At 44.5% G+C, this 20,826-nt stretch overlaps 1 protein-coding gene across 2 annotated transcripts in view; it reads right to left on the bottom strand.

Moving 5' to 3' along the window:
* Nucleotides 1–20,385, bottom strand: part of LOC143274682 (N-alpha-acetyltransferase 25, NatB auxiliary subunit-like) — a 53,481-nt gene extending 33,096 nt beyond the window's left edge. The window contains exons 1-11 of one of the 2 annotated variants that reach the window (XM_076578564.1): nucleotides 20,322–20,385; nucleotides 17,960–18,045; nucleotides 15,899–16,037; nucleotides 14,707–14,903; nucleotides 10,608–10,713; nucleotides 7,893–7,973; nucleotides 7,500–7,611; nucleotides 6,720–6,827; nucleotides 3,901–4,073; nucleotides 3,380–3,492; nucleotides 920–988 (exon numbers count right to left, since the gene is read on the bottom strand). In XM_076578564.1, coding sequence (XP_076434679.1) covers nucleotides 920–988; nucleotides 3,380–3,492; nucleotides 3,901–4,073; nucleotides 6,720–6,827; nucleotides 7,500–7,611; nucleotides 7,893–7,973; nucleotides 10,608–10,713; nucleotides 14,707–14,903; nucleotides 15,899–16,037; nucleotides 17,960–18,045; nucleotides 20,322–20,376 — 1,239 coding nt within the window. In that variant the 5' untranslated portion in view covers nucleotides 20,377–20,385. The remainder of the gene's footprint in view (nucleotides 1–919; nucleotides 989–3,379; nucleotides 3,493–3,900; nucleotides 4,074–6,719; nucleotides 6,828–7,499; nucleotides 7,612–7,892; nucleotides 7,974–10,607; nucleotides 10,714–14,706; nucleotides 14,904–15,898; nucleotides 16,038–17,959; nucleotides 18,046–20,321) is intronic. The other variant, XM_076578565.1, reaches the window with a different exon arrangement.
* Nucleotides 20,386–20,826: the final 441 nt, after the last annotated feature.

The raw sequence follows: 20,826 nt of genomic DNA, 5'->3' as shown, positions 1-20,826 counted from the left end.
CCCACAACTGCAGCTCACAAGTGTGCTCGTCAGAGTAAGGTTGTTACTTCACTGAAATAAGACAGAACTTAAGGTCAGGATGTCAGTCACCATTCTGTATTTGGACTTCTTCTTCCTGGGACGGCATCACTTCAGCAAAATCAGTAACATAGTTGATAGGTACACAAAAAGTAGTAAGTGCAATTCAAACTGAAACCACACTGATCCGAATTCACCAAAGTTCAGCAGTTAAGGTGTTAAACTAATGGGTGGACAGATGGATACTTCTTCTTCCTTCGTGGGCTGCAACTCCAACGTTCACTTGTATACATGTACATCAGTGGGCTTTTATGTGTATGACAGTTTTTACCTCGCCATATAGGCAGTCATTCTCTGTTTTCGGGGGTAGATGGATACTCAAAAGTTCAGCCCACACTGGGCAGATGATACTCAAAAGTTCAGCCCATACTGGGCAGATGATACTCAAAAGTTCAGCCCACACTGGGCAGATGATACTCAAAAGTTCAGCCCACACTGGGCAGATGGATACTCAATAGTTCAGCCCACACTGGGCAGATGGATACTCAAAAGTTCAGCCCACACTGGGCAGATGATACTCAAAAGTTCAGCCCACACTGGGCAGATGATACTCAAAAGTTCAGCCCACACTGGGCAGAGGGATACTCAAAAGTTCAGCCCACACTGGGCAGATGATACTCAAAAGTTCAGCCCATACTGGGCAGATGATACTCAAAAGTTCAGCCCATACTGGGCAGATGATACTCAAAAGTTCAGCCCACACTGGGCAGATGATACTCAAAAGTTCAGCCCATACTGGGCAGATGATACTCAAAAGTTCAGCCCACACTGGGCAGATGATACTCAAAAGTTCAGCCCACACTGGGCAGAGGGATACTCAAAAGTTCAAGCCCATACTCACATCACTGGCATAGACAGGAGACCCGTTTTCCGTTTTTAACTGCGACGATTCTACAAATTTGTTGATCAGCTGCACGAAAAAACATAAAGCCTTCATCAGAACTCTTAACATCACTTTGAAGTTGTAATCATCATCATTTCCATCATAACAGGTATATAATTCTGACTCTTCACTGCAGAACACAAATCAAAGAAATATACTGAACATGTTTGTGAAGATTTTCATTAGTACGGAGAGATCAGGATGCAAATGTCGAAGACATATTATGAAAAAAAAAGAAAAAAAAAAGAGATTAAGCACACACATATATATACAAACACACACTCTCTCTAATGCTTCAATCCATGCAAAATGCATAGTGTGCACACACACACCCCACCTCCAACATTTTGAGGTGTATAACTTTGTGAGAACATTTTCGTTAATTGAGAACATAGAACAACCAATACCAAACACTGTCACATACACAGAACAACCAATCAAACTGTCACATACACAGAACCAATCCCAAACACTGACACATACACAGAACAACCAATCACACTGTCACATACACAGAACCAATCCCAAACACTGACACATACACAGAACAACCAATCAAACTGTCACATACACAGAACCAATACCAAACACTGTCACATACACAGAACAACCAATCAAACTGTCACATACACAGAACCAATCCCAAACACTGACACATACACAGAACAACCAATCACACTGTCACATACACAGAACAAACAATACCAAACACTGTCACATTCACAGAACAACCAATCACAAATAATGTCACATTCACAGAACAACCAATCACAAATAATGTCACATACACAGGACAACCAATCCCAAACACTGTGACATACACAAAACAACCAATCCCAAACACTGTGACATACACAAAACAACCAATCCCAAATACTGTGACATACACAAAACAACCAATCACAAATACTGTCACATACACAGAACAACCAATCCCAAACACCGCCACATACACAGAACAACCAATGACACTGTCACATACAATGAACAACCAATCCCAAACACCGTCACATACACACACCAACCAATCACACCATCACACACACAGACCAACCAACCCCAAACACCATCACATACACACACCAACCAATCACACTGTCACACACACAGAACAACCAATCCCAAACACCATCACATACACACACCAACCAATCACACCATCACACACACAGAACAACCAACCCCAAACACCGTCACATACACACACCAACCAATCACACCATCACACACACAGAACAACCAACCCCAAACACCATCACATACACACACCAACCAATCACACCATCACACACACACAGAACAACCAACCCCAAACACCGTCACATACACACACCAACCAATCACACCATCACACACACAGACCAACCAACCCCAAACACCATCACATACACACACCAACCAATCACACTGTCACACACACAGAACAACCAACCCCAAAGACCATCACACACACAGAACAACCAACCCCAAAGACCATCACACACACAGAACAACCAACCGCAAACACCATCACATACACACACCAACCAATCACACTGTCACACACACAGAACAACCAACCTCAAACACCATCACATACACAGAACAACCAACCCCAAACACCATCACACACACAGAACAACCAACCCCAAACACCATCACATACACACACCAACCAATCACACTGTCACACACACAGAACAACCAACCTCAAACACCATCACATACACAGAACAACCAACCCCAAACACCATCACATACACACACCAACCAATCACACTGTCACACACACAGAACAACCAACCCCAAAGACCATCACATACACAGAACAACCAACCCCAAAGACCATCGCATACACAGAACAACCAACCCCAAAGACAATCACATACACACAACAACCAACCCCAAAGACCATCACATACACAGAACAACCAACCCCAAAGACCATCGCATACACAGAACAACCAACCCCAAAGACCATCACATACACAGAACAACCAACCCCAAAGACCATCGCATACACAGAACAACCAACCCCAAAGACCATCGCATACACAGAACAACCAACCCCAAAGACAATCACATACACACAACAACCAACCCCAAAGACAATCACATACACACAACAACCAACCCCAAAGACCATCGCATACACAGAACACCCAACCTCAAATACCATCACATACACAGAACAACCAACCCCAAAGACCATCACACACACAGAACAACCAACCCCAAAGACCATCACATACACAGAACAACCAACCCCAAATACCATCACATACACAGAACACCCAACCCCAAATACCATCACATACACAGAACAACCAACCCCCAAGACCATCACATACACAGAACAACCAACCCCAAATACCATCACATACACAGAACAACCAATCACAGACACTATCACATGCACACAACCAACCAATCACTTACAGCCTGCAGCTCCTCAGGAGTGAGAAGACAGATGTAGGCCTTCAGGTCCCGGGCACAGCACGGTTTGCCCCCAAACAGGTTGTAGTACTGTTCAAACAACTCGCTGGGCGGACCTGGACAAATAAACAACAAACATTCATAAAAACTTTATCATGGGAATATTTTTGTTTTACAGTATTTATCCCAGTGAACCGGAAATCTTTAGTCGGTGAATCAGAAGTGTTTATTCCATCAGTTTCAATACTTAGGAAGTATTTTTTATAATTTATCTCTGTGACCAGCAAGTCTCTGTGACCAGCAAACACACATAAACACAGACAAAAATCCTTGAACACACACACACATATACATGGCAATCACCAAACACACACACACACACACTATTCGTCACCCACACCCACACTCACACACAACAATCACTGAACACACACACACACACACACACACACACCATTCATCACACACCCACACACAACACAACATCACGGAACACACAGACCCACTGATCCCCGAACACCCACCAGCCAGCTTCAGAAGGGGCGACTTCCTCTCCTGCAGGATTCGAACCAGTTCCATCTGGGCGAGGTAAGGGCCGCGGAGCAGGGTGCCGTCCTTGCAGCGGTTGATCTGCTGGTTGATGAACTCCATCACCTCCTCCAGGCTGCTGTCAACCTTCCCTTCCGCCGTTGTGTCTCTGTAAAAGTTAAAAAAAAAGGTTAACTTCGTCGGGACGAACACTTCCTTTTTCCCTCTTTATCAGGGACCCCATCTGATGTCGAGTTAGTGTCTGAAAGGCCCAACCTACAGCTTTTGTCGTTAGAAATGCAGCATTCAGTCTTCATTCACCTCTTCAATGTGAGAAGCTTCAGCGAGTGAACATTTCAATGACGTCAACACCGGTAAAACGCTGCCATCCTCTCCGACTTTTGTCAATTGTACAGAAAGAGTTAAAAGTCCCAAAACCTTTTATGGCCACCAGGGACATGATTTCATGACTACTATGTCCTGGGGGTCAGCAGAGGAGGGCGGGGCCCAATCGTCTCCTTTGCCATCTTCACCTTGCCCAACTTGTCATGTACCTATTCACACCTGAGTGGTGTGAGGAAAATTGGAGAAAGCGCCTTTCCCCAAGGACACAATGCCATGTGGAAACGAGGCTTTGAACCAAGGACACAATGCCATGTGGAAACAAGGCTTTGAACCAAGGACACAATGCCATGTGGAAAGGAGGCTTTGAATCAAGGACACAATGCCATGTGGAAAGGAGGCTTTGAACCAAGGACACAATGCCATGTGGAAAGGAGGCTTTGAAGCAAGGACACAATGCCATGTGGAAACGAGGCTTTGAACCAAGGACACAATGCCATGTGGAAACCAGGCTTGAACCAAGGACACAATGCCATGTGGAAAGGAGGCTTTGAAGCAAGGACACAATGCCATGTGGAAAGGAGGCTTTGAACCAAGGACACAATGCCATGTGGAAACGAGGCTTTGAGCCCTGATCACTGGCGCTGGACGTATGAACCAGTGTCCACCACTGATTAGGGTCTTATCTGGGGGGTATGGTTAAAAAAAAGAGATGAAAAAAAAGAAATAAAAAGAAAAGAAAAAGAAAAAAAAAAGATTGTATTTGTTTTTGTCACAGCAGATGTCTGTGTGTGAATTTCAGGCTGCCTAGGAACACAAGTTGCAACAATGCAGTACTGCCTGCACTTTTTCTTCTTTTTTTTCTGTCTGAAAGTGTACTAGGTTTACAATATGTTATGTTACCACCATCCATTTTTTTCTTTTTCTTTTTGTCTGTCTGTCACTGGATTTGTTTTACAATATGTTATGCTACCTCTTGTGTGTTAATAGTTATAAAAAAAAACAGAACAAAAAAAACACACAAAAAACCAAAAACATACAACAGGTTAACCTCTTGTGCTTACTACGCATTATATTTTCCTATTGCTGATGGTTGTGTATTAACAGTTGATCATGAATTGTTGAAAGTACTAATGCTGTTTTGTGTTCTTGTTAGCGTAGCTGGTGCTCCCTTTTGTGCTGATTTATTTATTTATTTATTTTTTTAAAACAGAGTTAAGTTTCTAGAGGAAATCTGAGCACCATGGAGTGGGTTATATATATATTTATACCTTTTTTTTTTGTCCTTGTTGTATTAAACTGACATCTTTTCTTCTAGACAAAGCTATTTCCTTTAGACCTCAGCGTTTCCTGTTCATTCTGTGTTTTGAACTGGCTGAACAAACTATGGGAAGGAAGATAACACACACCGCAGGTAGCTCACGATACAGTCAATATAGAATGAGTTTCAGTTTCAGTTTCTCAAGGAGGCGTCACTGCGTTCGAACAAATCCATATACGCTACACCATATCTGCTATGCAGATGCCTGAAACCAGCATAACCCAATGCGCTTGTCAGACCTTGAGCGCATGCTTATATGTATGTGTACCTATTAGAGTGGATTTCTTTTTACATAATTTTGCCAAAGGACACCACTCTCTTAGCCATAGGTTCTTTTTGAGTGCGCTAGGTGTATGCTGCACAGGGGACCTCCCTTTATTGTCTCATTCAAAAGACTAGATGCTCAGTTTTATTTTCCAGTCAAACTCGGGAGAAAGCCGGAGAGCGGGATTTAAACCTACACCCTCATGGACTCTGTGTATTGGCAGCTCAGCGTCTTTACCATTCTGCCACCTTCTCAATGTAGAATAACACAAGACTAAGGGAGATAACACACAGCCAAGCCACCTCACAATACAGTCCAACAGAACAATCCAAGAACAATCTCAGACTGGAATGCCCTGCCCCAGACAGCTGTGGAAGCCAACATTACTGGCACCTTTGTGTCAAGAGTGTCACAGTGGCTGCCAAATGCTAACAACTGACTTTTTTTGTTTGTTTTTTGTGGACCATCTAAGAAGAAGAAGATGAGAAGAAAGAAAGAAAAAACGAAGTAAGAATCTAAAGAATAAAAATTTTGTTAGTGTAAGTATCATTGATCAAAGCAGTGGTAAATGATGGGCTGGAGCTGTGATGGTCAGGGTTAATCCCCAGGGAGTGCTTTGCTAGCCTGAGTGGTGTAGCCCAGATATGACGAAATAAAGGTCCTTTTTTTTTCCCATAGATCCCCTCATTAGTGACAGAATAATCAAGAAATGATCGTGGTCACACCATAGAAGGAAGAAAGGAAGAACAAACACAACATTAAGAAGACAACACACACCCCAGCTAGCTCACAATACAGTCAAATTCAGAACAAACAGAACACTACAGGAGATCCCCCCCCCCCCCCTCTCCAGAATGAACACAACATGGCAACGAAATAATACTGACACATTAGCTACTGACCCGTCCCCTGTTTCGCTGGGTGGTGTGTAACCGGAGTCAATCAACTGGAACACTGTGTTCAGGTAACTCAGCCAGAATTGCCAGTGGTCAGGGCTGAAGCAAAAAAAAAAAAAGTAAACATGATTACATCCTGACTGACATGTTTTCATACACAATATCATTTGTTTTAAGTACCACCTATCTTCTTCTTCTTCTTCTGCGTTCACTCGTATGCACACGAGTGGGCTTTTACGAGTATGACCGTTTTTACCCTGCCATGTAGGCAGCCATACTCCGTTTTCGGGGGTGTGCATGCTGGGTATGTTCTTGTTTCCATAACCCACCGAACGCTGACATGGATTACAGGATCTTTAACATGCGTATTTGATCTTCTGCTTGCATATACACACGAAGGGGGTTCAGGCACTAGCAGGTCTGCACTTATGTTGACCTGGGAGATCGTAAAAATCTCCACCCTTTACCCACCAGGCGCCGTCACCGTGATTCGAACCCGGGACCCTCAGATTGACAGTCCAACGCTTTAAACACTCGGCTACTGCGCCCGTCAGTACCACCTATCAATCACACATGTAAACATGTCCAAGACCAGCAAAAAAAACAAAAAAAACCAACCCAAAAACGACAACAACAAAAAGTCCCAAAAACTATTCCTGATCAATGGATCTCAGCTGAACTTCCCCAAATCTGCACACAACATCCTCTCCTCCTGACCATCCCCCAAACCCTCCGCCCCAGCCCAGAGTTGTAGTGGTGAGAGACACGTACTTGTTTTGCAGCAGCGTCCTGTAGATGGCGTTGGCCTTGTCCCACTTGCACAGCTTGCAGGACAGCTCAGCACGCCGTGTAGGCTGCAGGTTCAGCTCGCTCTTCACCCTCTCTGATCACACACACACTCATACACTCACACATGACTGTCACATTTTCAACAGTTTCCTCTTGGAATTTCATTTGCCTGCCCTGTTTCGATTGGTAAACAGTGATCTGTACATTTAAGTCTGAACAATGAAATCGCAACTGCTCAATACATTTTTCTCTCTTCAGTTCCTTAAATCACTGTGGGATGCGGAGACCAAAGAAATCTTTTCAACAAGAACTAAAAGCGAAGGTTTGAGCCACAGCACACACAGTACGACGCAGAAACAAGAAAGAAATATTTACCTCCGAGCGGTCCTTCCAGAAGGTTGACGGCTTCCTGCCATTTGTCCTGGAGTTCCAGCACCATCAGGTACAGCAACACCTCTGTCACATCATCATCATCATCATGACATCATCACCATCAGGTACAGCAACACCTCTGTCACATCATCATCACCATCATCATCATGACATCATCACCATCAGGTACAGCAACACCTCTGTCACATCATCATCATCATCATCAGGTACAGCAACACCTCTGTCACATCATCATCATCATCATCATCAGGTACAGCAACACCTCTGTCACATCATCATCACCATCATCATCATGACATCATCACCATCAGGTACAGCAACACCTCTGTCACATCATCATCACTAGGACATCATCATCATGACATCATCACCATCAGGTACAGCAACACCTCTGTCACATCATCATCATCATGACATCATCACCATCAGGTACAGCAACACCTCTGTCACATCAACATCACCACCATCATCATCATGACATCATCACCATCAGGTACAGCAACACCTCTGTCAAATCATCATCACCACAATCATCATCATGACATCATCACCATCAGGTACAGCAACACCTCTGTCACATCATCATCACTAGGACATCATCATCATGACATCATCACCATCAGGTACAGCAACACCTCTGTCACATCATCATCACCACCATCATCATCATGACATCATCACCATCAGGTACAGCAACACCTCTGTCACATCAACATCACCACCATCATCATCATGACATCATCACCATCAGGTACAGCAACACCTCTGTCACATCATCACCACTATCATCATGACATCATCACCATCAGGTACAGCAACACCTCTGTCACATCATCACCACTATCATCATGACATCATCACCATCAGGTACAGCAACACCTCTGTCACATCATCACCACTATCATCATGACATCATCACCATCAGGTACAGCAACACCTCTGTCACATCATCACCACTATCATCATGACATCATCACCATCAGGTACAGCAACACCTCTGTCAAATCATCACCACTAGGACATCATCACATCATCATCATCGCCATTCATTACACACCATCAGGTACAGCAACACCAGTCACATTATCATCATCACCACTGTCATCATGACATCATCATCATGACATCATCACCATCAGGTACAGCAACACCTCTGTCACATCATCATCACCATCATCATCATGACATCATCACCATCAGGTACAGCAACACCTCTGTCACATCATCATCATCATCATGACATCATCACCATCAGGTACAGCAACACCTCTGTCACATCATCATCACCACCATCATCATGACATCATCATCATCAGGTACAGCAACACCTCTGTCACATCATCACCATCAGGTACAGCAACACCTCTGTCACATCATCATCACCACAATCATCATCATGACATCATCATCATCAGGTACAGCAACACCTCTGTCACATCATCATCATCATGACATCATCACCATCAGGTACAGCAACACCTCTGTCACATCATCATCACAACAATCATCATCATGACATCATCATCATCAGGTACAGCAACACCTCTGTCACATCATCATCACCACAATCATCATCATGACATCATCATCATCAGGTACAGCAACACCTTTGTCACATCATCATCATCACCATCATCATCATGACATCATCACCATCAGGTACAGCAACACCTCTGTCACATCACCATCACCACCATCATCATAATCATCATCATCACCACCACCATCATCATGATATCATCACCATGAGGTACAGCAACACCTCTGTCACATCATCACCATCAGGTACAGCAACACCTCTGTCACATCACCATCACCACCATCATCATCATGATATCATCACCATGAGGTACAGCAACACCTCTGTCACATCATCATCACCACAATCATCATCATGACATCATCACCATCAGGTTTAGCAACACCTCTGTCACATCATCATCACCATCATGACATCATCATCACCACCATCATCATCACCATCATGACATCATCATCATCATTATCACCACCATCACCATCACCATCATGACATCATCATCTTTCTTTTTTGTTGATGTTTTTTTGAAAAAGTTATTCAATGAAATTCCATACTAAAAAAACCCACCCAAGTTTCTTCTTCAAAGGATGGGGTGGAGACAGAAAGCAAGAGAGGTGAGACAGACAGACACACAGATCGACCAACCGACAAACAGACAGACCGACACACAGATCGACCAACCGACAGAAAGACAGACAGACACACAGATCGACCAACCGACAGAAAGACAGACAGACACACAGATCGACCAACCGACAAACAGACAGACAGACACACAGATCGACCAACCAACAATCAGACAGACAGACACACAGATTGACCAACCGACAGACAGACAGACAAACACACAGATCGACCAACCGACAGACAGACAGACAGACACACAGATCGACCAACCAACAATCAGACAGACAGACACACAGATCGACCAACCGACAGAAAGACAGACAGACACACAGATCGACCAACCGACAGAAAGACAGACAGACACACAGATCGACCAACCGACAAACAGACAGACCGACACACAGATCGACCAAATGACAGACAGACAGACACACAGATCGACCAACCGACAGACAGACAGACATACACCAACCAACAAACTGACAGATAAACAAGATAAACCGATAGATCAACCAACAGACAGCACTGACCAGCCTCCGCGTCGATCTTGTCCTCATCCACATACTTCTTCGTCATGCGTTCGGCCAGCGGCAGGTACATGGTCTTGGCCAGTTTGGGGTCTGGACTGCTGTGGGCCTGTCACACATCACACATCACGCTGTGTGCCTGTCACACATCACACATCACACTCTTCCTCACACTGTGGGCCTGTCACACATCACACTCTCCCTCACACTGTGGGCCTGTCACACATCACACTCTCCCTCACACTGTGGGCCTGTCACACATCACACTCTCCCTCACACTGTGGGCCTGTCACACATCACACTCTCCCTCACACTGTGGGCCTGTCACACATCACACATCACACTCTCCCTCACACTGTGGGCCTGTCACACATCACACTCTCCCTCACACTGTGGGCCTGTCACACATCACACATCACACTCTCCCTCACACTGTGGGCCTGTCACACATCACAGTCTCCCTCACACTGTGTGCCTGTCACACATCACACTCTTCCTCACACTGTGGGCCTGTCACACATCACACTCTTCCTCACACTGTGGGCCTGTCACACATCACACTCTCCCTCACACTGTGGGCCTGTCACACATCACACTCTCCCTCACACTGTGTGCCTGTCGCACATCACACTCTCCCTCACACTGTGGGCCTGTCACACATCACACATCACACTCTCCCTCACACTGTGGGCCTGTCACACATCACACATCACACTCTCCCTCACACTGTGGGCCTGTCACACATCACACTCTCCCTCACACTGTGGGCCTGTCGCACATCACACATCACACTCTCCCTCACACTGTGGGCCTGTCACACATCACACTCTCCCTCACACTGTGGGCCTGTCACACATCACACATCACACTCTCCCTCACACTGTGGGCCTGTCACATCACACATCACACTCTACCTCACACTGTGGGCCTGTCACACATCACACTCTCCCTCACACTGTGTGCCTGTCACACATCACACTCTCCCTCACACTGTGGGCCTGTCACACATCACACTCTCCCTCACACTGTGTGCCTGTCACACATCACACTCTCCCTCACACTGTGGGCCTGTCACACATCACACATCACACTCTCCCTCACACTGTGTGCCTGTCACACATCACACTCTTCCTCACACTGTGGGCCTGTCACACATCACACTCTCCCTCACACTGTGGGCCTGTCGCACATCACACTCTCCCTCACACTGTGGGCCTGTCGCACATCACACATCACACTCTCCCTCACACTGTGTGCCTGTCACACATCACACTCTCCCTCACACTGTGGGCCTGTCACACATCACACATCACACTCTCCCTCACACTGTGTGCCTGTCACACATCACACTCTTCCTCACACTGTGGGCCTGTCACACATCACACATCACACTCTCCCTCACACTGTGGGCCTGTCACACATCACACTCTCCCTCACACTGTGGGCCTGTCACATCACACATCACACTCTCCCTCACACTGTGGGCCTGTCACACATCACACATCACACTCTCCCTCACACTGTGGGCCTGTCACACATCACACTCTCCCTCACACTGTGGGCCTGTCACACATCACACTCTCCCTCACACTGTGGGCCTGTCACACATCACACTCTCCCTCACACTGTGGGCCTGTCGCACATCACACATCACACTCTCCCTCACACTGTGGGCCTGTCACACATCACACTCTCCCTCACACTGTGGGCCTGTCACACATCACACTCTCCCTCACACTGTGGGCCTGTCACATCACACTCTCCCTCACACTGTGGGCCTGTCGCACATCACACTCTCCCTCACACTGTGGGCCTGTCACACATCACACATCACACTCTCCCTCACACTGTGGGCCTGTCACACATCACACTCTCCCTCACACTGTGGGCCTGTCACACATCACACTCTCCCTCACACTGTGGGCCTGTCACACATCACACTCTCCCTCACACTGTGTGCCTGTCGCACATCACACTCTCCCTCACACTGTGGGCCTGTCACACATCACACATCACACTCTCCCTCACACTGTGGGCCTGTCACACATCACACTCTCCCTCACACTGTGTGCCTGTCACACTTCACACTCTCCCTCACACTGTGGGCCTGTCACCAGCCCACACCTGCCCCGCCCCTTTCAATTACTCAAAAACCATACTCCCTCTCCCTGATGTCCAGCCCTGCCCACTCCTGTCAATCACTCCTCCATACTCCTCATCCTATCCATCAACCCACCAACCCCTGTCAATCACTCAACCAAGCTCCTCACCCTTTCAACTGACCCCACCACCCCTGTCAATCACTCAACCAAGCTCCTCATCCAATTATCCAGCCCCACCCACCGCTGTCAATCACTCAACCAAGCTCCTCACCCTATCCACTGACCCCACCCACCCCTGTCAATCACTCAACCAAGCTCCTCACCCTATCCACTGACCCCACCCACCCCTGTCAATAACTCAACCAAGCTCCTCATACGATTATCCAGCCCCATCCACTCTTGTCAATCACTCCTCCATACTCCTATCATCCAGCCCCAGCCACCCCTGTCAATCACTCAACCAAGCTCCTCACCCTATCCAATGACCCCAGCCATCCCTGTCAATCACTCAACCAAGCTCCTCACCCTATCCACTGACCCCAGCCACCCCTGTCAATCACTCAACCAAGCTCCTCACCCTATCCACTGACCCCAGCCATCCCTGTCAATCACTCAACCAAGCTCCTCACCCTATCCACTGACCCCAGCCACCCCTGTCAATCACTCAACCAAGCTCCTCACCCTATCCAATGACCCCAGCCATCCCTGTCAATCACTCAACCAAGCTCCTCACCCAATGATCCAGCCCTGCCCACCCCTGTCAATCACTCAATCAAGCTTCTCACCCTATAATCCAGGGCCACCCACCTCTGTCAATCACTCAACCAAGTTCCTCACCCTACCCAGTGACCCCACCCACCCCTGTAAATCACTCAACCAAGCTCCTCACCCTACCCAGTGACCCCACCCACCCCTGTCAATCACTCAACCAAGCTCCTCACCCTATCCACTGACCCCACCCACCCCTGTCAATCACTCAACCAAGCTCCTCACCCTACCCACTGACCCCACCCACCCCTGTCAATCACTCAACCAAGCTCCTCACCCTACCCACTGACCCCACCCACCCCTGTCAATCAATCAACCAAGTTCCTCACCCTACTATCCAGCCCCCACCCACCCTTGTCAATCACTCAACCAAGCTCCTCACCCTACCCACTGACCCCACCCACCCCTGTCAATCAATCAACCAAGTTCCTCACCCTATCCAATGACCCCAGCCATCCCTGTCAATCACTCAACCAAGCTCCTCACCCAATGATCCAGCCCTGCCCACCCCTGTCAATCAATCAACCAAGCTCCTCACCCAACCCACTGACCCCACCCACCCCTGTCAATCAATCAACCAAGCTCCTCACCCCATCCACTGACACCACCCACCCCTGTCAATCACTCAACCAAGCTCCTCATCCTACCCACTGACCCCACCCACCCCTGTCAACACCCCTGTCAATCAACCAAGCTCCTCATCCTACCCACTGACCCCACCCACCCCTGTCAATCAACCAAGCTCCTCATCCTACCCACTGACCCCACCCACCCCTGTCAATCAACCAAGCTCCTCATCCTACCCACTGACCCCACCCACCCCTGTCAATCAACCAAGCTCCTCATCCTACCCACTGACCCCACCCACCCCTGTCAACACCCCTGTCAATCAACCAAGCTCCTCATCCTACCCACTGACCCCACCCACCCCTGTCAATCAACCAAGCTCCTCATCCTACCCACTGACCCCAACCACCCTTGTCAATCACTCAACCAAGCTCCTCACCCTACCCACTGACCCCACCCACCCCTGTCAATCAACCAAGCTCCTCATCCTACCCACTAACCCCGGCCATCCGTATCAATGACTCAATGATGCCCAAACACTCCTCTTCCTACCCGCTTACCCTGCCCACCCCAATCACTCAACCACACACATCCTATACACTGACACCACCCACCCCCTGTCACTTGGTGCCCAGGCTCCTCCTCCCAGCCACACCCACACCCACCTGCATGACGTTGGACATGACGGCCCAGAAGTAGTATGGGTTCTTGGAGGGGCGGAGCTTGTGCAGGGCCATGGCCGTCTGCTGCTGCTTCTTGTAGCTGCCCAGCCTGACGTGGGCCATGAATAGGGCCGACAGGATCTCCTCGTTGTCTGGCCGTGCCTTGTGGGCATTCTCGTACAGGTCCGCAATCGCTTCCACTGGAACAGCAGAGAGCATGTTTAGCGTGGGTTGATACATATTGACTCACATTTGGGGCATTCTCCTTCAGGTCTGCGATCGCTTCCACTGGAACAGCAGACAACATGTATGGTGTGGGCTGACATATACTGAGTCACATTGTGCCTTGTGGGCATTTTCGTACAGGTCTGCGATCGCTTCCACTGGAACAGCAGACAACATGTCTGGGCTGATAATAAAGTGATACATATACTGACTGACACCGTGTCTTGTGGGCATTTTCGTACAGGTCTGCGATCGCTTCCACTGGAACAGCAGACAACAAGTCTGGGCTGATATATACTGACTCACACTGTGCCTTGCGGGCATTCCTGTACGTCAGTGATTGCTGCAAGTGAAACAGTAAACAACTTTACATGGTATATGTAGGCTTAATAAATGTTTCACACTGTGCCTTGCATGCAAGAAAATTCTTGTAAAAGTCAGCAATTGCTTCCAATGAAACAGCAGACAAATTTATGTGGTTTGCGTGGGCTGATATATGTATATATGACTCATATAGTGAGATACACACACGGCTGCCATTGGGCACTCATCATTTGTTTCCTGTGTCATTCAGTCAGATTTCAGGCACGCACACATACAAACTCAGACATGTAACATTTTATATGTATGACCGTTTTGTTTATTTACCCCACCATGTAGGCAGCCATACTCTGCTTTCGGGGGGGGGGGGGGGTGCATGCTATGTATGTTCTTGTTTCCATAAATCTGCAAACGCTGACATGTATTACATGATTTTTAACATGAGTATTTGATCTTCTGCATGCGTGTACACATGAAGGAGGTTCAGGCACTAGTAGGTCTGCACATACGTTGACCGAGGATCAGAAAAAATCTCCACCCTTTTACCCACCAGGTGCCATTACTGAGATTCAAACCCAGGAGGGACCCTAGGACTGAAAGTCTGATGCTTCAACCACTCAGCTATTGCAGCATCAGGTGCAGAACTCACATTTGTGGACCTCGCGGTAGCAGATGGACATGGCCTGCAGGGTGGCGTCATCAGTGGGGTGCTGTCCATGCACCTCCTGCAGCAGAACAGAGCTCTCGTCCTGACGACCCAGTCGCAGCAACGCCAACGCCTTCAACACCTGCAACATCACAAAATAATCATCATAATAAATGTATTATATATATATACTATGATGTAAATAATCGTCATAATAAATACATTCATACTAGGCTGAAAATAATCATCATAATAAATATCTTCAGATTATGATTATAATTATTCATACAGTGCTGAATGGAAAAGAATGTCATGAAGATCCAGATACAATAACACAAGAGCTTCAGCACCTGCACCATTGGAAAATAATTATAAATATATTCATAATTATTGATACAGTGCTAAATGAAAAAAGGATGGAGCTATCATCCTGGCTGTCCAAATACAATAACACCAGAGCTTTCATCACGTGCTCCACTGAAAAAATAATCATAAATACAATGATCTATACAGTGCTGTTTGGAGCATTATCATTATGGATCATGGGCATCCAGGAGTCATGACCTGGGTGCCACCCGGCCCCCTTTGAGTGTTAGGAGTTAAGGGCCGAAACACCGGACTCATGGGGGCTTCTTCTCTGAAGACATTTACTGTCCAGCTCTCCTTAGAGTTTCTATCACACCACAGCTTTCAGAACCTGCTCCACTGAAAAATAAACTCATAATTATTTACACAGTGCTGTATGGAGATTTATGGAGCTGTCGTCCTGAGGATCTAGATACAATAACACCACAGCTTTCAGCACCTGCTCCACTGGAAAATAATCATGATCAATAAAATGATAATGAATTCTATGTACAGTGCTGAATGGAGCAGGATGGTGCTGTCCTTCTGATGATCCAGACACAACAAGTTGAAAAACACCAGAGCCTTTAGCACCCGCTCTTTCAGAAAATTTGATAACAACAAAAACAACAAATAATTATAAGAACAACAATGATAATAATAAATGTATTCATTTTATAACACTGAATCTACAAATCAAAACACTTTCAACATCTACAGCATTACAAAATAATATCAGTAATGACAATCTTTTTTTAAATATAAATACAAACAATACTGAATTTTGAGTGGAGACAAACCAAAGTGTTTTCAGCATGTACACTGCCTGCAGCATAATAACAAAATGTTTAATTCATATAATATAGCACTCAATCTTGTGCAGAGACAAATAAAAGGTTTTTTTCATACCCAGCTTTCACTTGCAAATAAGTTGCATGCACACCTCTGAATCAAAGGGATAAAAGACAAAGTTATTATTATGCAGACAAAATGCTGGAAATATTGTAAGACAGAGAGGCAGCAGGGAGAGAAGATATTTTAAAAAGTGGTAGGTTTCATGGCCAGACTTAAAAAGAACCGAGTGCTGGGATTTGATGAAGCAAAACAAGGGAGATCATTGACCCTCCCCTCTATGCAGTCAGGTAGTTCCAACAAAAACACAAGTGAACAAAACAGGTATCATCAACTCATTTCAAATGCATGCATATTTTAGTGTCAGCTGTATTATGTATCTATTTATTGTATATGATTATTTTCCAAAAAACAACAACATTGTCTGTTCTTAAAAAAAAAGAAAAAAAGAGAGAAAAAAAGGAGACAAATCACTTTGCATTAATGTATATGAGCTGTATTGCTTTGTGAGATGCATGCATTATATCTAACATATGCAGAAACACTTTTGCAGTTCATCTAACATATGCAGAAACACTTTCATACACTTGATATTTTGGAAACACCTTATCTAAACCTGTGACATAATGAAGAAATTAAAACAAAAAACAACAACAGCAACAACAAAACCAAAGAGGAAACAAACAAAGCCAAACCACACAGAGACCAGAACATGAAACACACACAGACACATAAACCCAGAAATCTAACCATACAAAGATACAAATCAGAACTCATAACAATACTGCAGTACATATAACCAAACTTTATATTATTAATATAATATTAATAATAATATCACTGATACAACATAAGCAAACGACATACCTTAGCACATTGAAAGTCTTTCTGTTTTTTGAGCACCTTGTCCGCTTCCTGAATGGCTTTGCGGTTGTTGCCATTGTCTAAGCAGTCTGCAACCAAATGAGACATTTTGCTAATCAATGTATACCACAAAAAGATTAATGTCATACTCATAGAAAAGAGAAGAACTGCAAAGGCAGCAGAAATTCTTCAACTATAGATACTTTATGAAAACATCTTGGTTCTGATTGTAAAATGTCTGCAGACAACTGTTCAATGCTTATTATCAGATTCAGAAACAGATCCTCCTCCTGATAAGCTTATACATAAATGCTCTTTGGCACCAAAACTGGGTTGTTGTTTTTTGTCTAGGTTTTAAGGTGCTAATGGCTAAGACTCCAAATTAGAGTAATAAACATCAAATAATCATCTGATGACCCTATGTGCCACTGTGGATCCAAGCCATAAAACTCACAAGGAGGTCTACATTCTGATATGAATTTTCATGCAGTTAGGGTTGACACCTTAAGAAGCTTGGCCAATTGTGAAATTATTAAGATCCATGTAAGACTCTGACTCGGTTTGAGCCAAACAATTACCTGTTCCATTAGTCAATTTTCACATACGTGAATCATCAACAGGAGAAGCAGGGAACAACTATTAGTCTTTAATAAGCACAGCTGTTCCTTGGCACTGTGCTAGCCCTTGCAGCACAATCAGATCCATCAACTTGGTGTGGTGTTGATGATGCATTCAGTTCTTTCAAGCTTTGATGGATTCCCAGATTCCCCATTTCTGACTCAATTACTGAATTAACACTGATGGCAGCAGTAAAAACTAACCACCAAATAAAAATGAATGCAGAGCCATTCCCCCAAGATGATTTGATAGTACAAGTTCTTATTTGCATTTTTCTTTTTTTTAAAATAATGTACCAGCACTTCCAATTCCATTTAAAGTTTTTATCTTGGACGCACAAAGTAACTGTAATTATCATGTTTATGTTATTAGTACTATGTTACTGATGTGAGGTTATGACAATATTTACTTAACATGAGTTTTTATTGAACTTTCTTTTTGAAAATTAATATGAACACAGATATGAAATAAAACAGTTCTTTTTCACTTCTTACAGCTCTCACTTTCCAAGTGATGTTCTTTCCCATTGAAGACTTTCTTTCTAAATCATTCAAAGTATAATATTTTCAGATTAAAAATGGACTACATAATAAATCATAATGTAATCTATGTTGTTACTGTTTCAGCACTGATTCAGCATGAGATTCACTGCATCAGTGCATGGCAGCATATATAAAAACAAAGCTTATTTGGAGAAATAATTTGAAACCAAAGATTAATTACTATGTCCACAGTGTAAAAAGGAAAATGACCATATATATATATATATATATATATATATATATATACAGAACAGATCTATCAGTATCATTATCAATAGATGAGTAAGACTAAGGTTAATAATAAGAACATAAAAGCAGTTGTCACAAGTAACAAGTTTCTGGGTTGGATGGAAAGTCAGCCTTGAAAGCTACCCTAGCCCTTTCATCAAAATCGATGGCACAATACTGAAATAATTGGAAGGGGCTGTTTTCCAGTTAATGAGTTATGTGCAGACACTCAATCAAAATTTCAATGTCAAATATAAAATATCACATTCTGTTCATCTGAACAGTTGAAGTTTACAGAACCTAAAACAAATTCTTTCTGTACTGTTGTTGTCAGTAGATATAGATCTGCAAGCACACATATCTATTCTTCTAGTTCTACTGGCTTAACTTTATTATATCTTGTGTTATTGTTAACTTAGTTAAGTGTCCATGTTTTAGCATGCATGTGTATCAAAACAAATGGGCCATACATTTTATCTGCTGGTCAGGTGATACTGCTTCAGCACATATTATGTATAACTGGTAGATAAAGTTACATTATGTTAATTTGAAGAGCGATCATCAACTTGATCAAGCTTTCAACTTCAAGACGAAACTATTTGAGTCCGATTATGCTTGAAATCACCGAAATGATCAGATTGACGAAAATGGCTATCACACAGTTGATTTCAATGTATGAAGACTTGAAATTGTGGCGAAACTAAATGGGGTATGTCAAAAATTATCTTCTCGTTTTAACTCGACGACTGGTATGCAGCTAATTCCAGCCAAAATGTTGCTGTGACTACCGAACTTCTGCGAGAACCGCTTGAAATCGTTTCTTTGTAAAGGGCAAACGGATGTCTCTGGGGAATTGAATGTTGATTGTTTTTCGATCTAATAATTAAATCAAGCATGTCCGTTGCCCTACTAACATCATGGACGCTTAAATATTTATCCTTTCGGAAATATAGGTGATAAAACCACTGTTTACAAACCATAAATAGGCCGTAGACGTCTTTCGTTCACATCCACATGGCTACGAGACGCCATTTTGGAATAACTAAATCTCGGACGATACGAGATACTGCAAAGCTCGGCGTGGAGTTTTATCGAAAACGGGTTTTAGATTCCGAGTATTGTTAATGTGACCAATGAAAATGTTCGGTTCTGAAATTGACTGCTGACGCAACTGAAATGCGTTTCATGTTCCAAACCCAACACCGTAAAAATGCCCGAGGGAATGTTTGTCTGTTGCCGGGATTTCAGTTTCAGTTTCAATGAGGCATCAAAGCAGGCGGACTGATCCATATACGCTACGCCATATATACTTAAACAAAATTTATAAGTAAATAAATAGATGAATTAAATTATAAAACATATCTATCCCCCCCCCCAAAAAATAAAAAAAAATAAAATAAAATAAAAAAAAAAGACAGAAGAAGAGCAATGCTCGGTCTTCGGATAAAACAAAACGTACTTGGCATGCCCTGAGACCCTACA

Source organism: Babylonia areolata, chromosome 29, assembly GCF_041734735.1.
Source record: "Babylonia areolata isolate BAREFJ2019XMU chromosome 29, ASM4173473v1, whole genome shotgun sequence".
NCBI classification, from domain to species: domain Eukaryota; kingdom Metazoa; phylum Mollusca; class Gastropoda; order Neogastropoda; family Buccinidae; genus Babylonia; species Babylonia areolata.
This window is presented reverse-complemented; position numbering and strand designations above follow the sequence as displayed.